The 18236-nt window shown below is 34.5% G+C and overlaps 1 protein-coding gene across 1 annotated transcript; it reads left to right on the plus strand.

The window, feature by feature from the left end:
* Positions 1 to 10814: 10814 nt before the first annotated feature.
* LOC123660933 lies at positions 10815 to 13471 on the plus strand. Its single transcript, XM_045595953.1, has 4 exons — positions 10815 to 10895; positions 11221 to 11418; positions 12632 to 12761; positions 13401 to 13471. Exons 1-4 carry the CDS (start codon positions 10815 to 10817, stop codon positions 13469 to 13471), a joined length of 480 nt encoding a protein of 159 aa, XP_045451909.1.
* Positions 13472 to 18236: the final 4765 nt, after the last annotated feature.

An 18236-nucleotide genomic window follows, 5' to 3' on the forward strand; every position in this document is an offset into this window, starting at 1 on the left:
CGGATATTTGTATATGTACAGGATATTTGTTTCCGGTTTAGATGTCTGTGTTTGTGGGTCTTCCAATCGTGCCTGGTCTTAGTTGTTATCATATACACTTAACAGCGATCGTTACTCATAGTAGGAATATATCTTCCGCCAATTCGAAGTGTAGCAGCGTGCTGGATTAAGTTTCGATTCTTCTCCTATATGGAGAAGAGGCCTATGCCAGGCATTGGCATATTACAGGCTGAATCGTGAATCGTGATATTATTATCAAAGTAAAATTAATCTTAAAAGTTAACATTATAAATTTAAGTAGCTATGTTGAGGATATTGCAAACATGTATCTCAACTAAAACTATACCACGATCAGTTCTATAAATAAAAAAACTTGTAAAATATTGAAAAAAAAAAGTGTTTTTATAATTTATACTGAACATCATCATTACAGCCTATACGGTCCACTGCTGGACTACGACACCCACGGGAAGAGAGGGGGTGGCTAAATTCTTTAGTACCGTAGCCACACAGTACAGTATACTGAACATACTGATACAAAACTACTTATTAATTTTTTAAATAATTCTCCGTCTGTGTATCTGTAATTTAGTTACAGTATCGCATCGAAAAGAAAAATTCAGTCCTACGAAGAAAAAGAAGTCTTTACTACGAGTTTGGACACAATCGGAATTAATATATTCCGAAATAGGGTTCCCTTGGAAAAGGAAACGAAAGTCAAAATAATTATTTTTATCGCAAGCGATATCACTCACTTCAGCCTATCGCAGTCCACTGCTGGACATAGGCCTCCACAAGTTCGCGCCAAAAATGGCGTGAACTCATGTGTGTTGTCCATAGTCACTACGCTGGGCAAGCGGATTGATGTAGGGCTGGCTTTATCGCACCGAAGACGCTGCTGCCCGTCTTCGGCCTGTGTATTTCAAAGCTAGCAGTTGGATGATTATCCCGTCATCGAATGGCTTTTTAAGTTCCAAGGTAGTAGTGGAATTGTGTTACCCCTTAGTCGCCTCTTACGACAAACACGGAAAGAGAGGGGGTGCCTATATTCTTTGCTGCCGTAACCACACAGCAAATTATATAGATTGATTTTAATAAAGAAACGAATAAAAAAAATTTACTTAATTTTTAATTGCTAAGCATTACAAAAATTGATATACTTAATAAGGTAAGCAAGCAGTAAACAAGATGTAGGTATACTGTCAAGATTTTTAAAATATTGCCTTATAGATGTGAATAGTACCTACCATGTACTACGTAGTAAAATACCATGTCCAAGGATTTTCTAGATAAGTAGGTATCTAGTCTTTAAAATTAAGTACAATTTTTATGACACTGTTTTAATGCAGATTTTACATATTCTTTTATAACTTTAGAGCTATAATTACATTAAACAGAATAGAAAACATATACAATACAAAACAAATACACTTTATTGTACAACCAGAAACAATACATGTAACAAAATATGTAAGAAAAAACAAAAAAATGCGTACAAAAGGCGGTCTTATCGCTAAAGAGCGTTCTCTTCTAGACAACATTAGAACAAGGATATGAAAAAGAATAAAACAGCATAGAGGTGTACATAAAAATAATATATATACACATACATAACTATACATACACTTAAATAGACATACTGGCAGGCATAAAACTACATATACATACATAAACATACATATACATATATACAGATACACATACGAACAAATAAAAATCCTCATAGATATTATTAACATACATATTTTTCATTTATTAAATAATTTAAAATACAAATTGTACTAACATGAACGGAAACTACATACTTTCTTCGTTCAAAAATACACATTCAAAAATATTGATAGCTTTTCTTCATTTCGTCACATAAAAACTTAAATACTTAAAATTTGCAAACACACATTTAAAATGCATTTATATGTAACAAGATCAAAGAACGCGTTTTCGACATAAAATACACCCAGACATCTAACTTACGTAAAAGACACCATGAGATCATCCAGTTTGATTGATATTAATCTAACGATTGAATCATTCATCTTACTCCTCACTAATACAAATAATATTCCCGTTAAAGCCACTACTTGATACGAATTGATAACACAAAATATCAACACAAGTAATTGACTCCGTATTTGCTTATAATAATACGAAATTATATCAGTAATAAGCAATTGCAAACTAGTCACTGACACTAGAACAAATGCTATCAAAGAAGTTTTCAAAAAATCTCGTACATTTCTTGTATTATTGGTAGCACTTCTACTAAACGCTACGCGAATTATTTCAATAAATACCAAGGCATTTAAAATGCAAGTAAAGAACTTAACATGAGCGTAAACGTTGTAGAAGATTTGGAAATATTCATCGTGTATATTTATTAAGAATGGGCACAACAAAGACACTATCAAAGGAACTGTCCACACAGCTACTGTTGTCACCATTAAGTTGTAAGACTGAAGTGGAAAAACAACGACCACCTTGTTATAAAGATTCTTACTGAAAATAAACATAAAACAGAGCAACACCTCATCAGAATGAAAATATAAAACGAATATTGAATTCTTCACAATAACACCGTAATATTTAAAGTAGAACATAATGTTATATTCGCATACAGTGTATAAAGTTCTGGCAATCGTCATCTGGCACAAGATTATTTCATCGAATTTTCGAGAATTCGGTACCACCACAAAGAGAATCAACTGAACCAGGAGACCCACGAAGGATACGCCGATCCCAATCAGCCAGAACGTCGTGAGAACATCTTCGGTTTTGAAAGATTTTGAAACATCATTGATTATAACAGTCGTGTTGTTGTACATTTTATCTTCTTTCCTTATTTTTTTCTTCCTAAGAGTTTTCCATTTCTTTGCTTCGTAATCTAATTTTATAGATTTTCGATTTAGTTACAACTATGATTTGTAGTAACAAGCGCAGTTGTTCGTGTCTAAATAAAAACTGACCACTTTATCAAATTTATTATCATATACAATAATTTCACCCAATTCAATGCTTATTTTATTGACTTAATCGAGGTTGTTTATTATTGTTATGGATCAATGGACGCGGAAATTATACTAAATTAATCCCAGCCATAAATGCCAATTGAACAGATCAAATTGCAAACGTCTGGTGTGGCATCTGTTAATTTAGCTTGTTTTGTTTACATAAAGCTCGTTTTGATAACATAATCGTCTAATTTATAATACAATTGTGCTGATTTGTGTTGATTGATTACCATAGCTATTTGTAATGACATTTTTATATAGAAAAAAAGGTTAGACAACAAATCGAATTTGCCCACAATTTTGTTTAGTTCTAGTTGACTGCTGCAAAAAAAGGCATATTTTTGCGATTTTATCATTAAAGTGTATACTTTTGATTACATTGCATTTTTATTTTTATTTCATTATCACAGGAGATATATGATAATGTTAAAAACAGGCCTTTTGCGGTGACCACTGTAGTTTCAACACCAATCATATAAAATCAAAAATAAATTACGTTTCTGAATCGTATTATCTAGTCCTTGATCGCAGGAAAGAAGATTAATAATATATGAAATATTACTAATTTTCTTAAAAAAAGTCTGATTTTCGGCGAAAAAATCACTACATTTTTTTAATATTAAAAAAGTAGGTACGGATCAAAAAAGTTAATTCTTCGATCGAGGACAGCTTTGTAATATAAAGAATACGAACATCAAATTTCATGAAATTCTATTTACTAGTTTTGAAAGAGATCGTGGTCACCGATTTTGAAAAATCTGTTTCGAGTTAAACTCGTTTAAAGTTTGATGTTAAACGTACAATGATAAAATGTGATTTACATAAAAATTAATTCATCAACAACCCGTAGCTGCTTTTAAATTAACCTGGTGCTTTATTCACGACAATCCGTTGTATAGTTTTTTTAAAGGAATAATAACATTCACATGCTCTTAGTTGCCAGTGAACTTTTTTATACTTGATGCAATTTTGCTCATCCGCATCCATTTTATAATAGACTTCAAATAAGTAGTCCCGATACTGCCTAAAAGCAAGGATATGGCCTGAAACTGAAGGTTCTTTTACACTAGTGGTGGTAAACAAGCAAAAGGCCTACTTGTTGGTAAACAGTTACTATAGCCTGTAATACCGGAAGCATCGTAAGCGAGTTGCTGAATCTACCACTGACCCTGCCCAAGACCTCTGGCTCTCTTATTAATCGCAGAAATACAACACTATTAGTCTAATCGGTTCGACTCCAATCTCAGTTAATTACTTGCATTTTGTGGACTCTGATCCTAGCGGTTTTGATGTATACTCATTCCTTCAGAAGCGACGGTTGTACAATCGGTTGATGCCGAGTGATTATAATTTTAAGTCGATTCAAACAATTTATTTCTCACCCTCTCATTTTGAGACCTTTATATAATATTGTTACGAACATACAAAGAAACTAGCGCCATCTAGCGGCAACCATTGAAACCACACAAAGACAGCGATAGCATGAAACTCTCTACTCAATACTAGATGGCGTTAGGGGAACTACTTCGAGACTATACTTCTATATAGTTCCACAGTAATAGGTCCCGCCCACTCAGGCTCAGGCCCCGCCCACTCGGACGCAGGCCCCGCCCACTCGGACGCAGGCTCCGCCCACTCGGGCTCAGGCCCCACCCACTCGAACGCAGGCTCCGCCCACTCAGGCTCAGGCCCCGCCTAATCAGGCTCCGGCCCCGCCAACTTTGTCTCAAGCCCCGCCCACTGAATCTGCCTTATCACGCCCACCAGCGACACCGTAGCTTCTACAGACTCTCAAGTGGCTCTTCAATTAGGAAATTTAATTAAATTAATAGAGCAACAAAAGGTTGAAATTCGTAGTGCTTTGCAAGAATCACAAGAACAAACAAGTTTCAAATTGCAAGAATCACAAGAGCAACAAAAGGCTGAAATTAGTGGTGCTTTGCAAGAATTACAAGAGCAAACAAGTTTAAAATTGCAAGAAACGCTTTGGGCTATAAAATATGTTTATTGACGCGGTGACTAAGCTTCGAAAAGATGTCGACGTAGTGGAAGAACGAGTTACCGGGTTAGGATTGGATGTTGAAAATGTGAAAACCGGCCTCACTGAACTACAGAAGAAAGTAGTGCGCCTTGAAACCACGGGAGTCACGATGTCTAGTGGAAGTACTGAAGTGGCGCAAGGACCAAGAGTGAAAGTACCTCCGTACGACGGCACTACTCCGTGGAACGCTTATCGTCAACAATTCCAGACTGTTGCTACTGCCAACGGATGGACGGAAGAGCAATGCCTAACCGCTCTCACTGTTGAAGAGTTGTGTGTGTTAAAAAGAGTCAGCAGGTTTTTCTATCCAAATCCTTCGAACCCTAACACGTAACAACTGGTTTCGGAAGTGAGATTTGGAGATGCCATTGACTCCGAGAGAAGACTCCAAGGACTTCAAGGGCGTCAGGACAAGGGCATAACGAGCTGCGGAGGCCACACCTACTGGGGACCAAGCTCCGCCCACCGTGGACCAAGCCCCGCCCACTGACCCCACCTATCGTGCCCCGCCCACTGACCACGCCCCCTGGCCCCGCCTACTCGAACTCAGACCCCGCCCACTCGGGCTCAGGTCCCGCCCACTTAGGTTCAGGCCCCGCCCACTCGGACGCAGGCCCCGCCCACTCAGCCTCAGGCCCCGCCCACTTTGTCTCAAGCCCCGCCCACCTTACCACGCTCACCAGCAACTCATGGAGTGTGTACTGGCAGGCTTAGTTGGAGAGGCTTGTTTAGTCTACTTATATGACGTCATCATTGTCGGCCGTGACTTCGAGGATCATTTGCAAAACTTGGAGCGAGTTTTCGCTAAAATAGAGGGGGCCAAATTAAAATCCCAACCCAACTAAATTGTCGTTTATCTTCTGTCAGCCGATGTAATGGCTTGGCTATCTCTGAGAATCCCTTAACAAAACGCCTGTAGTATGAGCATAGTCCGAGGAATGGTTAAATCTTGTTCAAATAGGATTTTTATAAGAGAGTGATCTCCTCAGGCTATGTATCCCTGCTACCTCGTTCTGGTGATCAAGTACCTACATGTGAAGTATTATATCCCCTTATCTGCCCCTGTTTGAAAAATATGATAAGATTACAAAATGCAAGAGAGTAAAGTGTATTGTTGATGATAATATACGAGTATATTTTTTGAATTAAACAAGATTAGAACCGCGGTACGATCCACGTAATTTTAATTTTTAATCTTTCAGGGCGTTTTTTTTTTGACGTCGTTGTTGACTCACTGCATAATATTTTGATTGATTAATTCTATCTTTCACGTCCCACCACTGGACAAAGGCCTCTCTCCACGCGGGAGAGTAAAGTAGAAACTAAAACCATCAGATGTTCCACGGCGAATTGAAGGATATATTAACTGTTATGAGTTATGATCGCTATCAGATATTTGTGATAACAACCGGTCTCGACAGTTAAACGTGCTCTCCGAAGCACGATTGGGAGAACCACAAGGGTCCAGACCGGAAACAAATATGTGTACAAATACAGGTATAAATACATCGCGTGCGGGAATCGAACCCATAACTGTCGCTGTTTAGGCGTCGCGCATGCACCACTACACCAGAATGATGTCATAATATTTGAGAGCCTGCTAACTAAGATGAAAAAATCTGATAAAATTTTGTTTTTTTTTTGTTACAATATTAAACGCATTTGATATAAATACAGATCTACAATAGTAACTATAAAAATGTTATTGTAATATTGTCTATAAGTTTTGTAACGTTACGTACGTACTGAACACAAATATATTTAAAACAAGGCCGTTATAGCTAATATCGAAAATAATTAAACCTTAATTAATACTTGTTCTAACAGTTTTATCCATATTCATAACCATTTTTAGCCTAAACAGTTTTGATTTATAAAGTGAAGGCTTAACTTTTGTTATAGTTCTCCTTCATAATACAAATTCGACAGACATTTTATTAACAAGTCGTAAACAACTTACAACAAACAAGTCCCAGTCCATATTTTTGGATTCATTGATTTTAAATCCAGACATTCCGACGCCGGAGTGTGGCAAAGAATATTACAAAACAGATGTGCAATCTCAACAGAAGGGAATCAAGTGTATTGAAACATAATATTGATTGAACAATTTTAATAAATTAATTTCCAAATTTTAACGAACCATTTGATGAAATAAAAATATTAGGCACAAGCGACTTTGTCCGCGTTAAATAGTTACTTAAAAAATATCCTGATTTTGAAACATTATTCATTAGTGCTCCGCTCCTATTGATTTTAGCGTGATGATATATAACCTATAGCCTTCATCGATAAATGGGCTATCTAAAACTGAAAGGATTTTTGAAATCGGACCAGGAGTTCCTGAGATAAGCGCGTTCAAACAAACGAACAAAGAAACAAACTCTTCAACTTTAAAATATTAGTATAGATTATATAAACACCAAAAAAGTTGTAGTTCACACTTTCCATGCTGAACAAGCTTTTAGATTGAGTTATTTATTAGAGAGAAATTATTATAAGAGTTTGCTTGTCAAACGTACTAATCTTTAGTCTTTAATTATTGGATTTTAAAAACATTTTTGTGCCAAAAAGCCTGTTCCTTGTGTAACATTGAACTCATATGAGCGAAGTGATGATACAACTAAACTAAACATGGCTCGTCTAGCATAATAATAATAATAATAATAATAAAAACTCTTTATTGTACACTATGAGTGAGCAAAATTACAAAAATAAAAACAGGAGATAAGTACAAAAGGTTGCCTTATCGTTAATTAGCGATCTCTTCCAGGCAACCTTTGGGTAAAGGAAATGGTATATATGTAGACAGTTTAGATGTACAGTTTTACCTAAACGTATACAATATATTTAGACAAATAAGTAATGTAAAAAAATAGCCTATTAAGCAGTTAATTAACCCGCTTTTGTCATTATACGAAATACTACCTCGGTATAACATTGATCTCTGTTACAGTGGACTGTATTCTACCGTGATGTGAATAAATTATCTCAGTGTAAGAATATTAACATGAACTTAATCAAGAATTATTAAATTCATGCAGACATTTACAAAGATAATTCAACATCTGAGTTGTATAATCTTTGAAAATCTTGTCCGTTTGAAGCTTCATCTACTCATCTTCCGTTACTTTATCGTCAACCTCAGTGCTTAGTGCTTAGTTAGGTCTCTCTTCAAATGTAAGTACAAGACTGAAAAAAATTATTTATATGTTGTGAGTTTAGTTATTGGATACTATTTAATATCCTTATTATTACCAAATTTTGTAGTTGAAGTAAGTAATTGGCAAATCCTAGAGGAATCTAGTATTTAAAAGAAGAAGAAGAAAAAGAAGAAGTAAGTAATAGAAATAACATAGTTGCATAGTTTACATATGCATTTTGTACCAATGTAGTTTTTCGTACCTGCTTTTTTAATTTCTGTATTTTTTTGGACTTACAACGCTTAACGATTAAGCGGACGATATCAAAAATTATGTAATATGACGCTAACCCTCCAATATCTATACTGTATAATACAATACCAATTAATATTTACTTTACTATTTATAATTAAAATAAGAAAAAAGTATTTTTAAATAGTTGTAGGAGGTTACTCAATTCGACCGTATGTATTTTTTTTTCTTATGTATATTCGGGGATAACTTCGTCGCTTATGAACCGATTTTGAAATTTCTTTTTTGTTGGAAAGGAGATATCCCAGGTGTGATACCACGTGTGGTGATAAGGAAACCAGGATTTGATGATGGGATCCTAGAGAAATCGAGGGAAACCCTTGAATATCCGCATAACTTTTTACTGGGTGTACCGATTTTGATGATTTTTTAATTTAATCGAAAGCCGGTGTTTATAATGTGGTCACATTTAAATTTCATCGAGATCTGATTTCAAATTTTGGAGCAATCTTTGATAATGCGTATTTACTTGACTATTTTTTCGTCTACCTACGTATCACTTGTCGATGTAACACGTGGTTCAATAAGTCCCGAGACTAAGTACTAAAAAAATGTCTTTTTTATAAAATTAATTTTTATTCATCAACATAGTCTCCTCCAAGAGCGATACAGTCCCTCCAACGCTTTTCTAACTTTTCTATCCCATGTGTGTAGAACGATTTGTCTTTGGCTTCAAAATAAGCCTCCGTTGCTGCGATAACTTCACTATTTGAGTCAAATTTCTTACCCTGAAGCATTTTTTTGAGGTTTGCAAACAGCCAGTAATCACTGGGGGCCAAGTCTGGCGAATAAGGGGGATGAGGAAGCAATTCGAAGCCCAATTTGTTAATTTTGGCCATCGTTCTCATGGACTTGTGACAAGGCGCGTTGTCCTGGTGAAACACCACTTTCTTTTTGTTCATGTGAGGCCGTTTATCCGCAATTTCGTACTTCAATCGCTCCAATAAGCACATGTAATAGTCACTATTTATATTTTGCCCCTTTTCAAGGTAGTCGATGAAAAGTATTCCATGCCCATCCCAAAATATAGACGCCATAACCATACCGGCCGATTTCTGAGTCTTTGGACGCTTCGGGCGGCTTTCACCAGCCGCTCTCCACTCCGCTGCCTGCCGATTGGATTCCGGAGTGAAATGGTATATCCAGGTTTCATCCATTGTTACATACCGACGTAAAAAATCCTTTTTATTATGATTCATCAGCGCCAAACATCGCTCTGAATCATTGATACGTTGTTCCTTTTGATTAGTTGTAAGCAAACGCGGCACCCACTTAGAAAAAAGCTTTTTCATGGCCAATTTTTATGTAAAATAGTGAAAATACTACCAGCTGAAATCTTCACTATCTCGGCTATCTCTCGCACTTTTACCTTCCGATCTTCCAATACGATTTTGAGGACTTGGTTAATATTTTGTTGAGTCACTGCTTCATTTGGACGACCTGAGCGTTCCCCATCATTGGTGTCCATGCGACCGCGTTTGAAGTCGGCATACCACCGACAAATGGTTGCTTTAGAGGGAGCTGATCCTGCAAAACATTTTATAAGCCATTGCTGTGCTTCAACGGTACTTTTTCCCATTAAAAAACAATGTTTTATCAACACGCGAAACTCGTTTTTTTCCATTGTATCGAAATTACAACCGTAGCGTCACTTAAATGTTTCAAAATCAATAATTTTATTGTTCCATTTTTAAAAATTTGACACATATTCTTGTATTGATAGCCAGTATTTTTTAAAAATCAAAAGAGTTTTTAATATATGCGCCATTTCCAGGTTAGTCTCGGGACTTATTGAACGATCTAGTAGTAATTGAAGTCGGTTTTTTTTCGTTTGCCAGCAAACACAATTATGTAATGTAAATGTTTATTCATATATATACAATATTATATATATAATATTGGACGATACCTATAATTGTGAAAGTAGATTATCATTAAAATCTTCCCTTCTGTAGCTTATACAATTATAAATAAGAGTACAAATTTATTTAAGTACATGCTTGTTTTACTAAACTGTAGGATTAAAAATATAGTAGATATTATAATTACGTGTATACTCGTACAATACTTAATCTAAATAAGTATTTTTACGGACTCAATGATGGCAAGAATACTAAAGGTTTAATGTATTTGAAACATAATTTAGAGTTTTCTGATCATAAACTAATCAGCTATTCTGTCAGCAGTATACTCACTAACTAAATGTAAGTAATATATAAGTGGTGGAAATTTTGTACCCATTCAATCACTACTATTTTTCATGCTACATAATTATCTGGTAAAGTGTTTTTGTAATGTTTTCAGAAAAACATGGGACTGCCACAACTAGAGACTTGTTGCATCTTTTTTGACTTAAAGACAGGCAATATTATTATGGGATGTTTGAATGCAGTAAGTATTTCAAAAATATATAATTGAAAATTCTTTGTATTTTTAAGTTGAAGTAAATATTCTTACTTGCTTTTAAGGGTGTACCAAATGACTGCAAATTTTAAGTATGACCTTCCGTTATTTGAAAATTTATGTTTGAGTATGCAGCAATGACTCGTAGTTTATATATATTTTTAAAAACAGTACCTATTGTACATACTTTTGTCTTATACAATAAACCATTTAACAAATAAATTACTGTTTATGACTTGGTTTGAGTATCTTTATTTTACATAATATGCTTTTGAATTATAGAAAAAGTTAGAGCTACCATTTTTTGTTTCAGTTTTTATCTTTTGTAATGTTTGTAATAATGATCGTGGTGGCCAGCGCAATAGAGCCCATAAAATATGCTGCAGAAGAGGAGAGAGATTTAAACGCCGAGGCAGCACTTACTGGCTTCTACGTGATGTCTATCATCTTGGTGCTAATGTTCTTAGCAAAATTTTGTTTTGACATACTATTCATATATGGAGTAATTACGGTGAGTGTTTTAGTAAATTTCTACTTCTACTTCTTTAGGATTAATGGCTTTCAATAATGCTAACTAGTAAATTTATTATTTAGTATTAAATGTATAATATTAATTGTGTTTGCCCACAAATGAAAAAAGAACCGACTTCAATTACATCGACAAGTAATACAACGTAGGTTGACCAAATAATAGACAAGTAAATACGCATTATTGATATAACTAGAAAATTATTGTCAGTTCTCAGTCGATGGGAATTTAAATAGGTTGACACAAGAACTACCTTTTGATTAAAAAAAAAATTATAAAAATCGGTCCACCCAGTCAAAAGTTCTGAAAAAAGTAGATACTCTCCCTTTGTTGGTTTTAAAAAATCTGATTTTTATGAATTTGTAGATATTTCATATTTACCATAAGTAAAGTCGTAAGACGAAAAAAAAAACATTTTAAATATTGCCGGATTAGCAAAGAGATACTTTTCGATAAAGGATATTTATTTAGTTTCCTCCCCTCACTCAGTGATAAAATACTTAGTATTCTTTTGATTAAAGAATTATTACAATTGGTCCAGTAGTTTTTGAGTTTATACATTGCAAAAATTCAAATATAGAAAGTGCGAAATTTTTGTCTGCCTGTCTTTATGTTTTTTTAATCTTCGGAACGGCTTTGTGATTTTTATTGGACTTAGACTTCACTAGAAGATAGAGGAGGTTGTGAAGCAACATATAGGCTACTTTTTATCCCGGAATTCCCGTGATATCCGCTATATGTTTACCGCGGAATAGTATCTACCTCCGAGATAGATGTGAAATAACCAAAAGATTTCTATTAAATACGACAATATTTGCGAGCAAATCTATACATCTATTCTAATATTATAAAGCTCAAAAGTTTGTTTGCGAGCTAATCTTCTAATTGAAAAAATCTTGGTTTGTTGTATAGCACCTGTTCCGAGAAAGATTATAGGCTATTTTTTCCTCAAATTAACGCGGTCGAAACCACAGGGCATAGTTAGTCTTTAGTATAAATTAAGATATATATATCTTATATATGCTTATATATTAACTTTTAATGCAAAGTTTGAGAATTATAGTCTAAAGTAAAGCAGAGAAAAGAATAGACTAGTGAATATAGTTTAATAGAATCTTGCCCAGTAATGGGACATTTCTAGGTTTTCGTAAACATTAAATATCCTAGCTAAAAAAAATTATGGGCAATTTTACAGGAGCGTGCTAATATCATCAGAGCTTACTTCATCATGTTCGTGGTGTTCTTACTTCTGTCCATGTTCACGTTCTTCCTGAACGCACCAAATTTTAATGCCGGAACCATCTGTATGGAAGTATTTTATATAGGTAAGTTTTATATATTGTAGTTTTAATAATAATCCTATCATGTGTAATACGTGTTTCTAAAATTGTATGTGTACAATACTTCCTTTGATTTTTGTTGCTGAATTAAATTTTAAAGAAAACTACTAAAATGAACTGGTAGATTCAAAACTGACTATAAAAAACAAACAGTTTAAAGTTACAGTTTACAGTATGAAACTAGTACCTAGTCAAAGACATATAGATAAAATTGCACTCTTTGAAGGACCGAAAAATCTCGTTATTCACAATCACCAATTTGTCTTAAACTTTTCAAATACATTTTTAGACACGGTCACTTTTATTTTTTATTTTATTTATATATATATATAACTAGGTTGGCAAATAAGTGTACAGCGCACCTGATGATAAGCCATTACCGTAGCTTATAGATGCCTACAACCATACCCGCCGGCCATACCTCCAATTACCCTCAGATTATCTTACTTACGATAGGAACACAACAATAATTGAAAGCTATATTATTTAACTGTGATTTTTCTAACAAGGTCGAGACCATTAAACTAACAGCGTCACACAATTGCGACCAATGCCATTTTACAAGATCTTGAAGCTCTGAAATATTTAGGTAAATTTTATCTCATTTTTTTCGCTATTTCTTAGGTCTGAATGTATACGCCATTTTGCTGAGCAATAGTTTCTACAAATTACTCAACATGAGAGAAGAAGTTTAAGATATAATGTATTAGCATGAAGAACCATAGATACGCAATTATTTGCTAATTTGATACAAATCACATTTAAAAAAAAACGAGGTTTTGGATTTTAAGGGATCCAATATGTTATATTTATATTGTAACTTAAACACTATAACGTATGTAGGTACCTTTATTTGTCTATTATTCTACTACTAGGCACTCTGCTTATGTAAAACTTGAATGTTCACCTGATTTAAAATGATGAAAGTAGACTAACTCTTCCACTTTGTTATATGTATTTATTTGTAAAAGTCAAAATCATTTTTTTTGTAATTCTCTCATATGAAACTAAAAATTATAAATCAATTTTAATGTTACAACAAAAATTGTAATAACATCAAGAGTCATCACTACGAATAAATATTTAAAAAATATATGTGATACAAATTTATTTTAAGTGAATAAATAAAAGTTATTTTATTAACAATTGAAAAATTTAACATTGAAATTTGAAACTTTATATACATTTATGTAAGAACTGAAAAAGAAATTTACAATTCTTATTTTTCTTCTTTTGTATATAAATGGTTCATTGCCATACCTAGAATTGTTTATAAAAAACCCTAACTAACTAGATTACTGGATGATTTGTTAATTTCTAATGAAAATAAAATTGGGGCAAATTATATATTCTCGATATTTATGTTATTTATTGTCTTAGGAAATTGTTGTAAATGTATAATAAATTATATAATCAAATAAGAAAATTATATAATCAAATTGAAATATTTATAAAAATTATTGTTAAAAAGTAACCTTATGTAGTACGTCAGTACTTATAATAAAATACTTTAAGATATTTGACTTTGCCGTATTGTTTAAAAACGAAATGGTAATACGAAAGTTTTATTAAATTTAAATATTAAAATTGTTTAAAATATTAATAATAACGGTGGTTTTCTTTATTGTGTAATAAATGATTTACAACGTTTAAATTTACGTAAGTATACTATTATAGATAGACTATTTTTACTTAAAAGAAACTGTTAATTATTAATATTGTATATCTTATATTCTTTAAAAAGAAAGATGATAAAGATGTTAAACTTGTTTCATTTTTGTTTTACATGCTTTTTTCGTTGATTAAGTACTTAAATGTATAAAAAAATTATGAAAAAATATCATATGATCTAAAAGGAATAAGTACAAGCTGTCGGTATTCCTCATAAAAGGCACGAACTTTATACGGTTGTATAGATACTAGAGATGCCACGAATATTCGGCAATTATTCGGTATTCGGCTATTCGGCCTCTTTTTTTCGCTATTCGGTATTCGGCCGAATATAGTTAACCATTTGGCCGAATACCGAATAGCATTTTTTTTTATTTCCTACTAACTGTTTTTCCGCGACTTCGCGTAAATTATAGCCCATGTCCTTTCTAAGGCTCTAGATTATCTGTGTACCAAATTTCATTTAAATCGGTTCAGCAGTTTGGGCGTGAAATCGTGATAAACAGATTTACTTCCTTATCTATAATAATATATATAAAAGCGAAAGGTCACTCACTCATCACGAAATCTCCGAAACTATAACACCTACAAACTTGAAATTTGGCAGGTAGGCTCCTTATAGGACGTAGACATCCGCTAAGAACGGATTTTACGAAACTCGACCCCTAAGGGGGTAAAACGGGGGTTGGAAGTTTGTATGAAAGTCCTATGTTTTTGAAGTAAGAGACCTGAAATTTAAAATGTCTGCTCTATAGATGGTGAGAAAGTGTCCAAATACTGTATCTTTAGAAATCAACCCCTTTTTGGGGTTGAAACGGGGATGGTACGTTGACTCACTGATCACGAAATCTCCGAAACTATAACACCTACAAACTTGAAATTTGGCAGGAAAGCTCCTTATAGAGCGTAAACATCCGCTAAGAACGAATTTTACGAAAATCGACCCCTAAGGGGGTAAAACGGGGGTTGGAAGTTTGTATGAAAGTCCTATGTTTTTGAAGTAAGAGACCTGAAATTTAAAATGTATGCTCTATAGATGATGAGAAGGCGTTCAAATAATGTATCTTTAGAAATCAACCCCTTTTTGGGGTTAAAACGGGGGATGGTAGGTTGACTCACTGATCACGAAATCTCCGAAACTATAACACCTACAAACTTGAAATTTGGCAGAAAGGCTCTTTATAGGGCGTAGACATCCGTTAAGAACGGATTTTACGAAACTCGACGCCTAAGGGGGTAAAACGGGGGGTTGGAAGTTTGTATGAAAGTCCTATGTTTTAGAAGTAAAAGACTTGAAATTTAAAATGTATGCTCTATAGATGATGAGAAGGCGTCCAAATAATGTATATTTAGAAATCAACCCCTTTTTGGGGTTAAAACGGGGATGGTAGGTTGACTCACTGATCACGAAATCTCCGAAACTATAACAACTACAAACTTGAAATTTGGCAGGTAGGCTCCTTATAGGACGTAGACATCTGATAAGAACGGATTTTACGAAACTCGACCCCCAAGGGGGTAAAACGGGGGTTGGAAGTTTGTATGAAAGTTCTATGTTTTTGAAGTAAGAGACCTGAAATTTAAAAAAGTATGCTTTATAGATGATGAAAAGGCGTCCAAATAATGTATCTTTAGAAATCAACCCCTTTTCGGGGTTAAAACGGGGGATGGTACGTTGACTCACTGATCACGAAATCTCCGAAACTATAACACCTACAAACTTGAAATTTGGCAGGTAGGCTCCTTATAGGACGTAGACATCCGCTAAGAACGGATTTTACGAAACTAGACCCCTAAGGGGGTAAAACGGGGGTTGGAAGTTTGTATGAAAGTCCTATGTTTTTGAAGTAAGAGACCTGAAATTTAAAATGTCTGCTCTATAGATGGTGAGAAAGTGTCCAAATACTGTATCTTTAGAAATCAACCCCTTTTTGGGGTTGAAACGGGGATGGTACGTTGACTCACTGATCACGAAATCTCCGAAACTATAACACCTACAAACTTGAAATTTGGCAGGAAAGCTCCTTATAGAGCGTAAACATCCGCTAAGAACGAATTTTACGAAAATCGACCCCTAAGGGGGTAAAACGGGGGTTGGAAGTTTGTATGAAAGTCCTATGTTTTTGAAGTAAGAGACCTGAAATTTAAAATGTATGCTCTATAGATGATGAGAAGGCGTTCAAATAATGTATCTTTAGAAATCAACCCATTTTTGGGGTTAAAACGGGGGATGGTAGGTTGACTCACTGATCACGAAATCTCCGAAACTATAACACCTACAAACTTGAAATTTGGCAGAAAGGCTCTTTATAGGGCGTAGACATCCGTTAAGAACGGATTTTACGAAACTCGACGCCTAAGGGGGTAAAACGGGGGGTTGGAAGTTTGTATGAAAGTCCTATGTTTTAGAAGTAAAAGACTTGAAATTTAAAATGTATGCTCTATAGATGATGAGAAGGCGTCCAAATAATGTATATTTAGAAATCAACCCCTTTTTGGGGTTAAAACGGGGATGGTAGGTTGACTCACTGATCACGAAATCTCCGAAACTATAACACCTACAAACTTGAAATTTGGCAGGTAGGCTCCTTATAGGACGTAGACATCTGATAAGAACGGATTTTACGAAACTCGACCCCCAAGGGGGTAAAACGGGGGTTGGAAGTTTGTATGAAAGTTCTATGTTTTTGAAGTAAGAGACCTGAAATTTAAAAAAGTATGCTTTATAGATGATGAAAAGGCGTCCAAATAATGTATCTTTAGAAATCAACCCCTTTTCGGGGTTAAAACGGGGGATGGTACGTTGACTCACTGATCACGAAATCTCCGAAACTATAACACCTACAAACTTGAAATTTGGCAAGAAGGCTCTTTATAGGGCGTAGAGATCCGCTAAGAACAAATTTTACGAAAATCGACCCCTAAGGGGGTAAAACGGGGGGTTGGAAGTTTGTATGAAAGTCCTATGTTTTAGGAGTAAAAGAAATTTAAAATGTATGCTCTATAGATAGCGCGAAGGTGTCCAAATAATGCATCGTAATCTATATATATAAATGAGAAAGGTCACTGACTCACTCATCACGAGAACTTAATAACCGCTGGATGGTCCATCCATCCAGGATGGACAAAGATGAGGCAGGGAGGTAGATTATAGTTAGTTGACGTCCGCTAAGAACGGATTTTGCGATATTCCACCGCTAAGAGGGTTTAATTAGGGTTGATAGTTTGTATGAAATATATACAGCCTGAAAATAAGACTAAAAATGTGGTGTATAGAGAGGTTTTATAAAAATAACTATTAAATTATACTAAATTGTGCCTTTTAAAAAGTTACTCAGTTTGATAAGTATTTCAAGTGACTGAAATAAAAAAATAATTTGCGTTAAACATCTTAATTGTAATGCATATCTTCATAACCACGCGGACGTAGTCGCAGGCGACAGTTAGTGTATTATAAAACAAAGTCCCCAGAAGTATATGTGAAAGATTCCTTCAAAATCTACTGAACGGATTTTCATGCGATTTCACCAATGGAGAGAGGGCTTGGAGAGAAAGGTTTACGGAACGGCTAAGCCGATTTCGATAATAGTTTCACTGGAAGTTTGCCGGGAAAACTTTGTGACACACTGATTTCTACGCGGGCGAAGCCGCGGGCACAGCTAGTTTATGATAAAATACAGTAAGGATTACCAAATAAATTATGAAAAATAGTCAAAATATTACTCACAAAGATATTTATTTAACCAAAAAAGAACTAACAAATTAATATTTAAAATCTACCAGTGGTAA

The sequence above is a fragment of the Melitaea cinxia genome, chromosome 16 (genome assembly GCF_905220565.1).
Source record: "Melitaea cinxia chromosome 16, ilMelCinx1.1, whole genome shotgun sequence".
In the NCBI taxonomy this organism is placed as follows: Eukaryota; Metazoa; Arthropoda; class Insecta; order Lepidoptera; family Nymphalidae; genus Melitaea; species Melitaea cinxia.

Bases quoted from the DNA above. Each gene is read 5' to 3' on its own strand.
- LOC123660933 (XM_045595953.1), top strand. From the start codon at position 10,815: ATGGGACTGCCACAACTAGAGACTTGTTGCATCTTTTTTGACTTAAAG. The intron at 10,896-11,220 runs GTAAGTATTTCA...TTTTTGTTTCAG, and splicing joins TTATGGGATGTTTGAATGCA to TTTTTATCTTTTGTAATGTT. The intron at 12,762-13,400 runs GTAAGTTTTATA...GCTATTTCTTAG, and splicing joins TATGGAAGTATTTTATATAG to GTCTGAATGTATACGCCATT.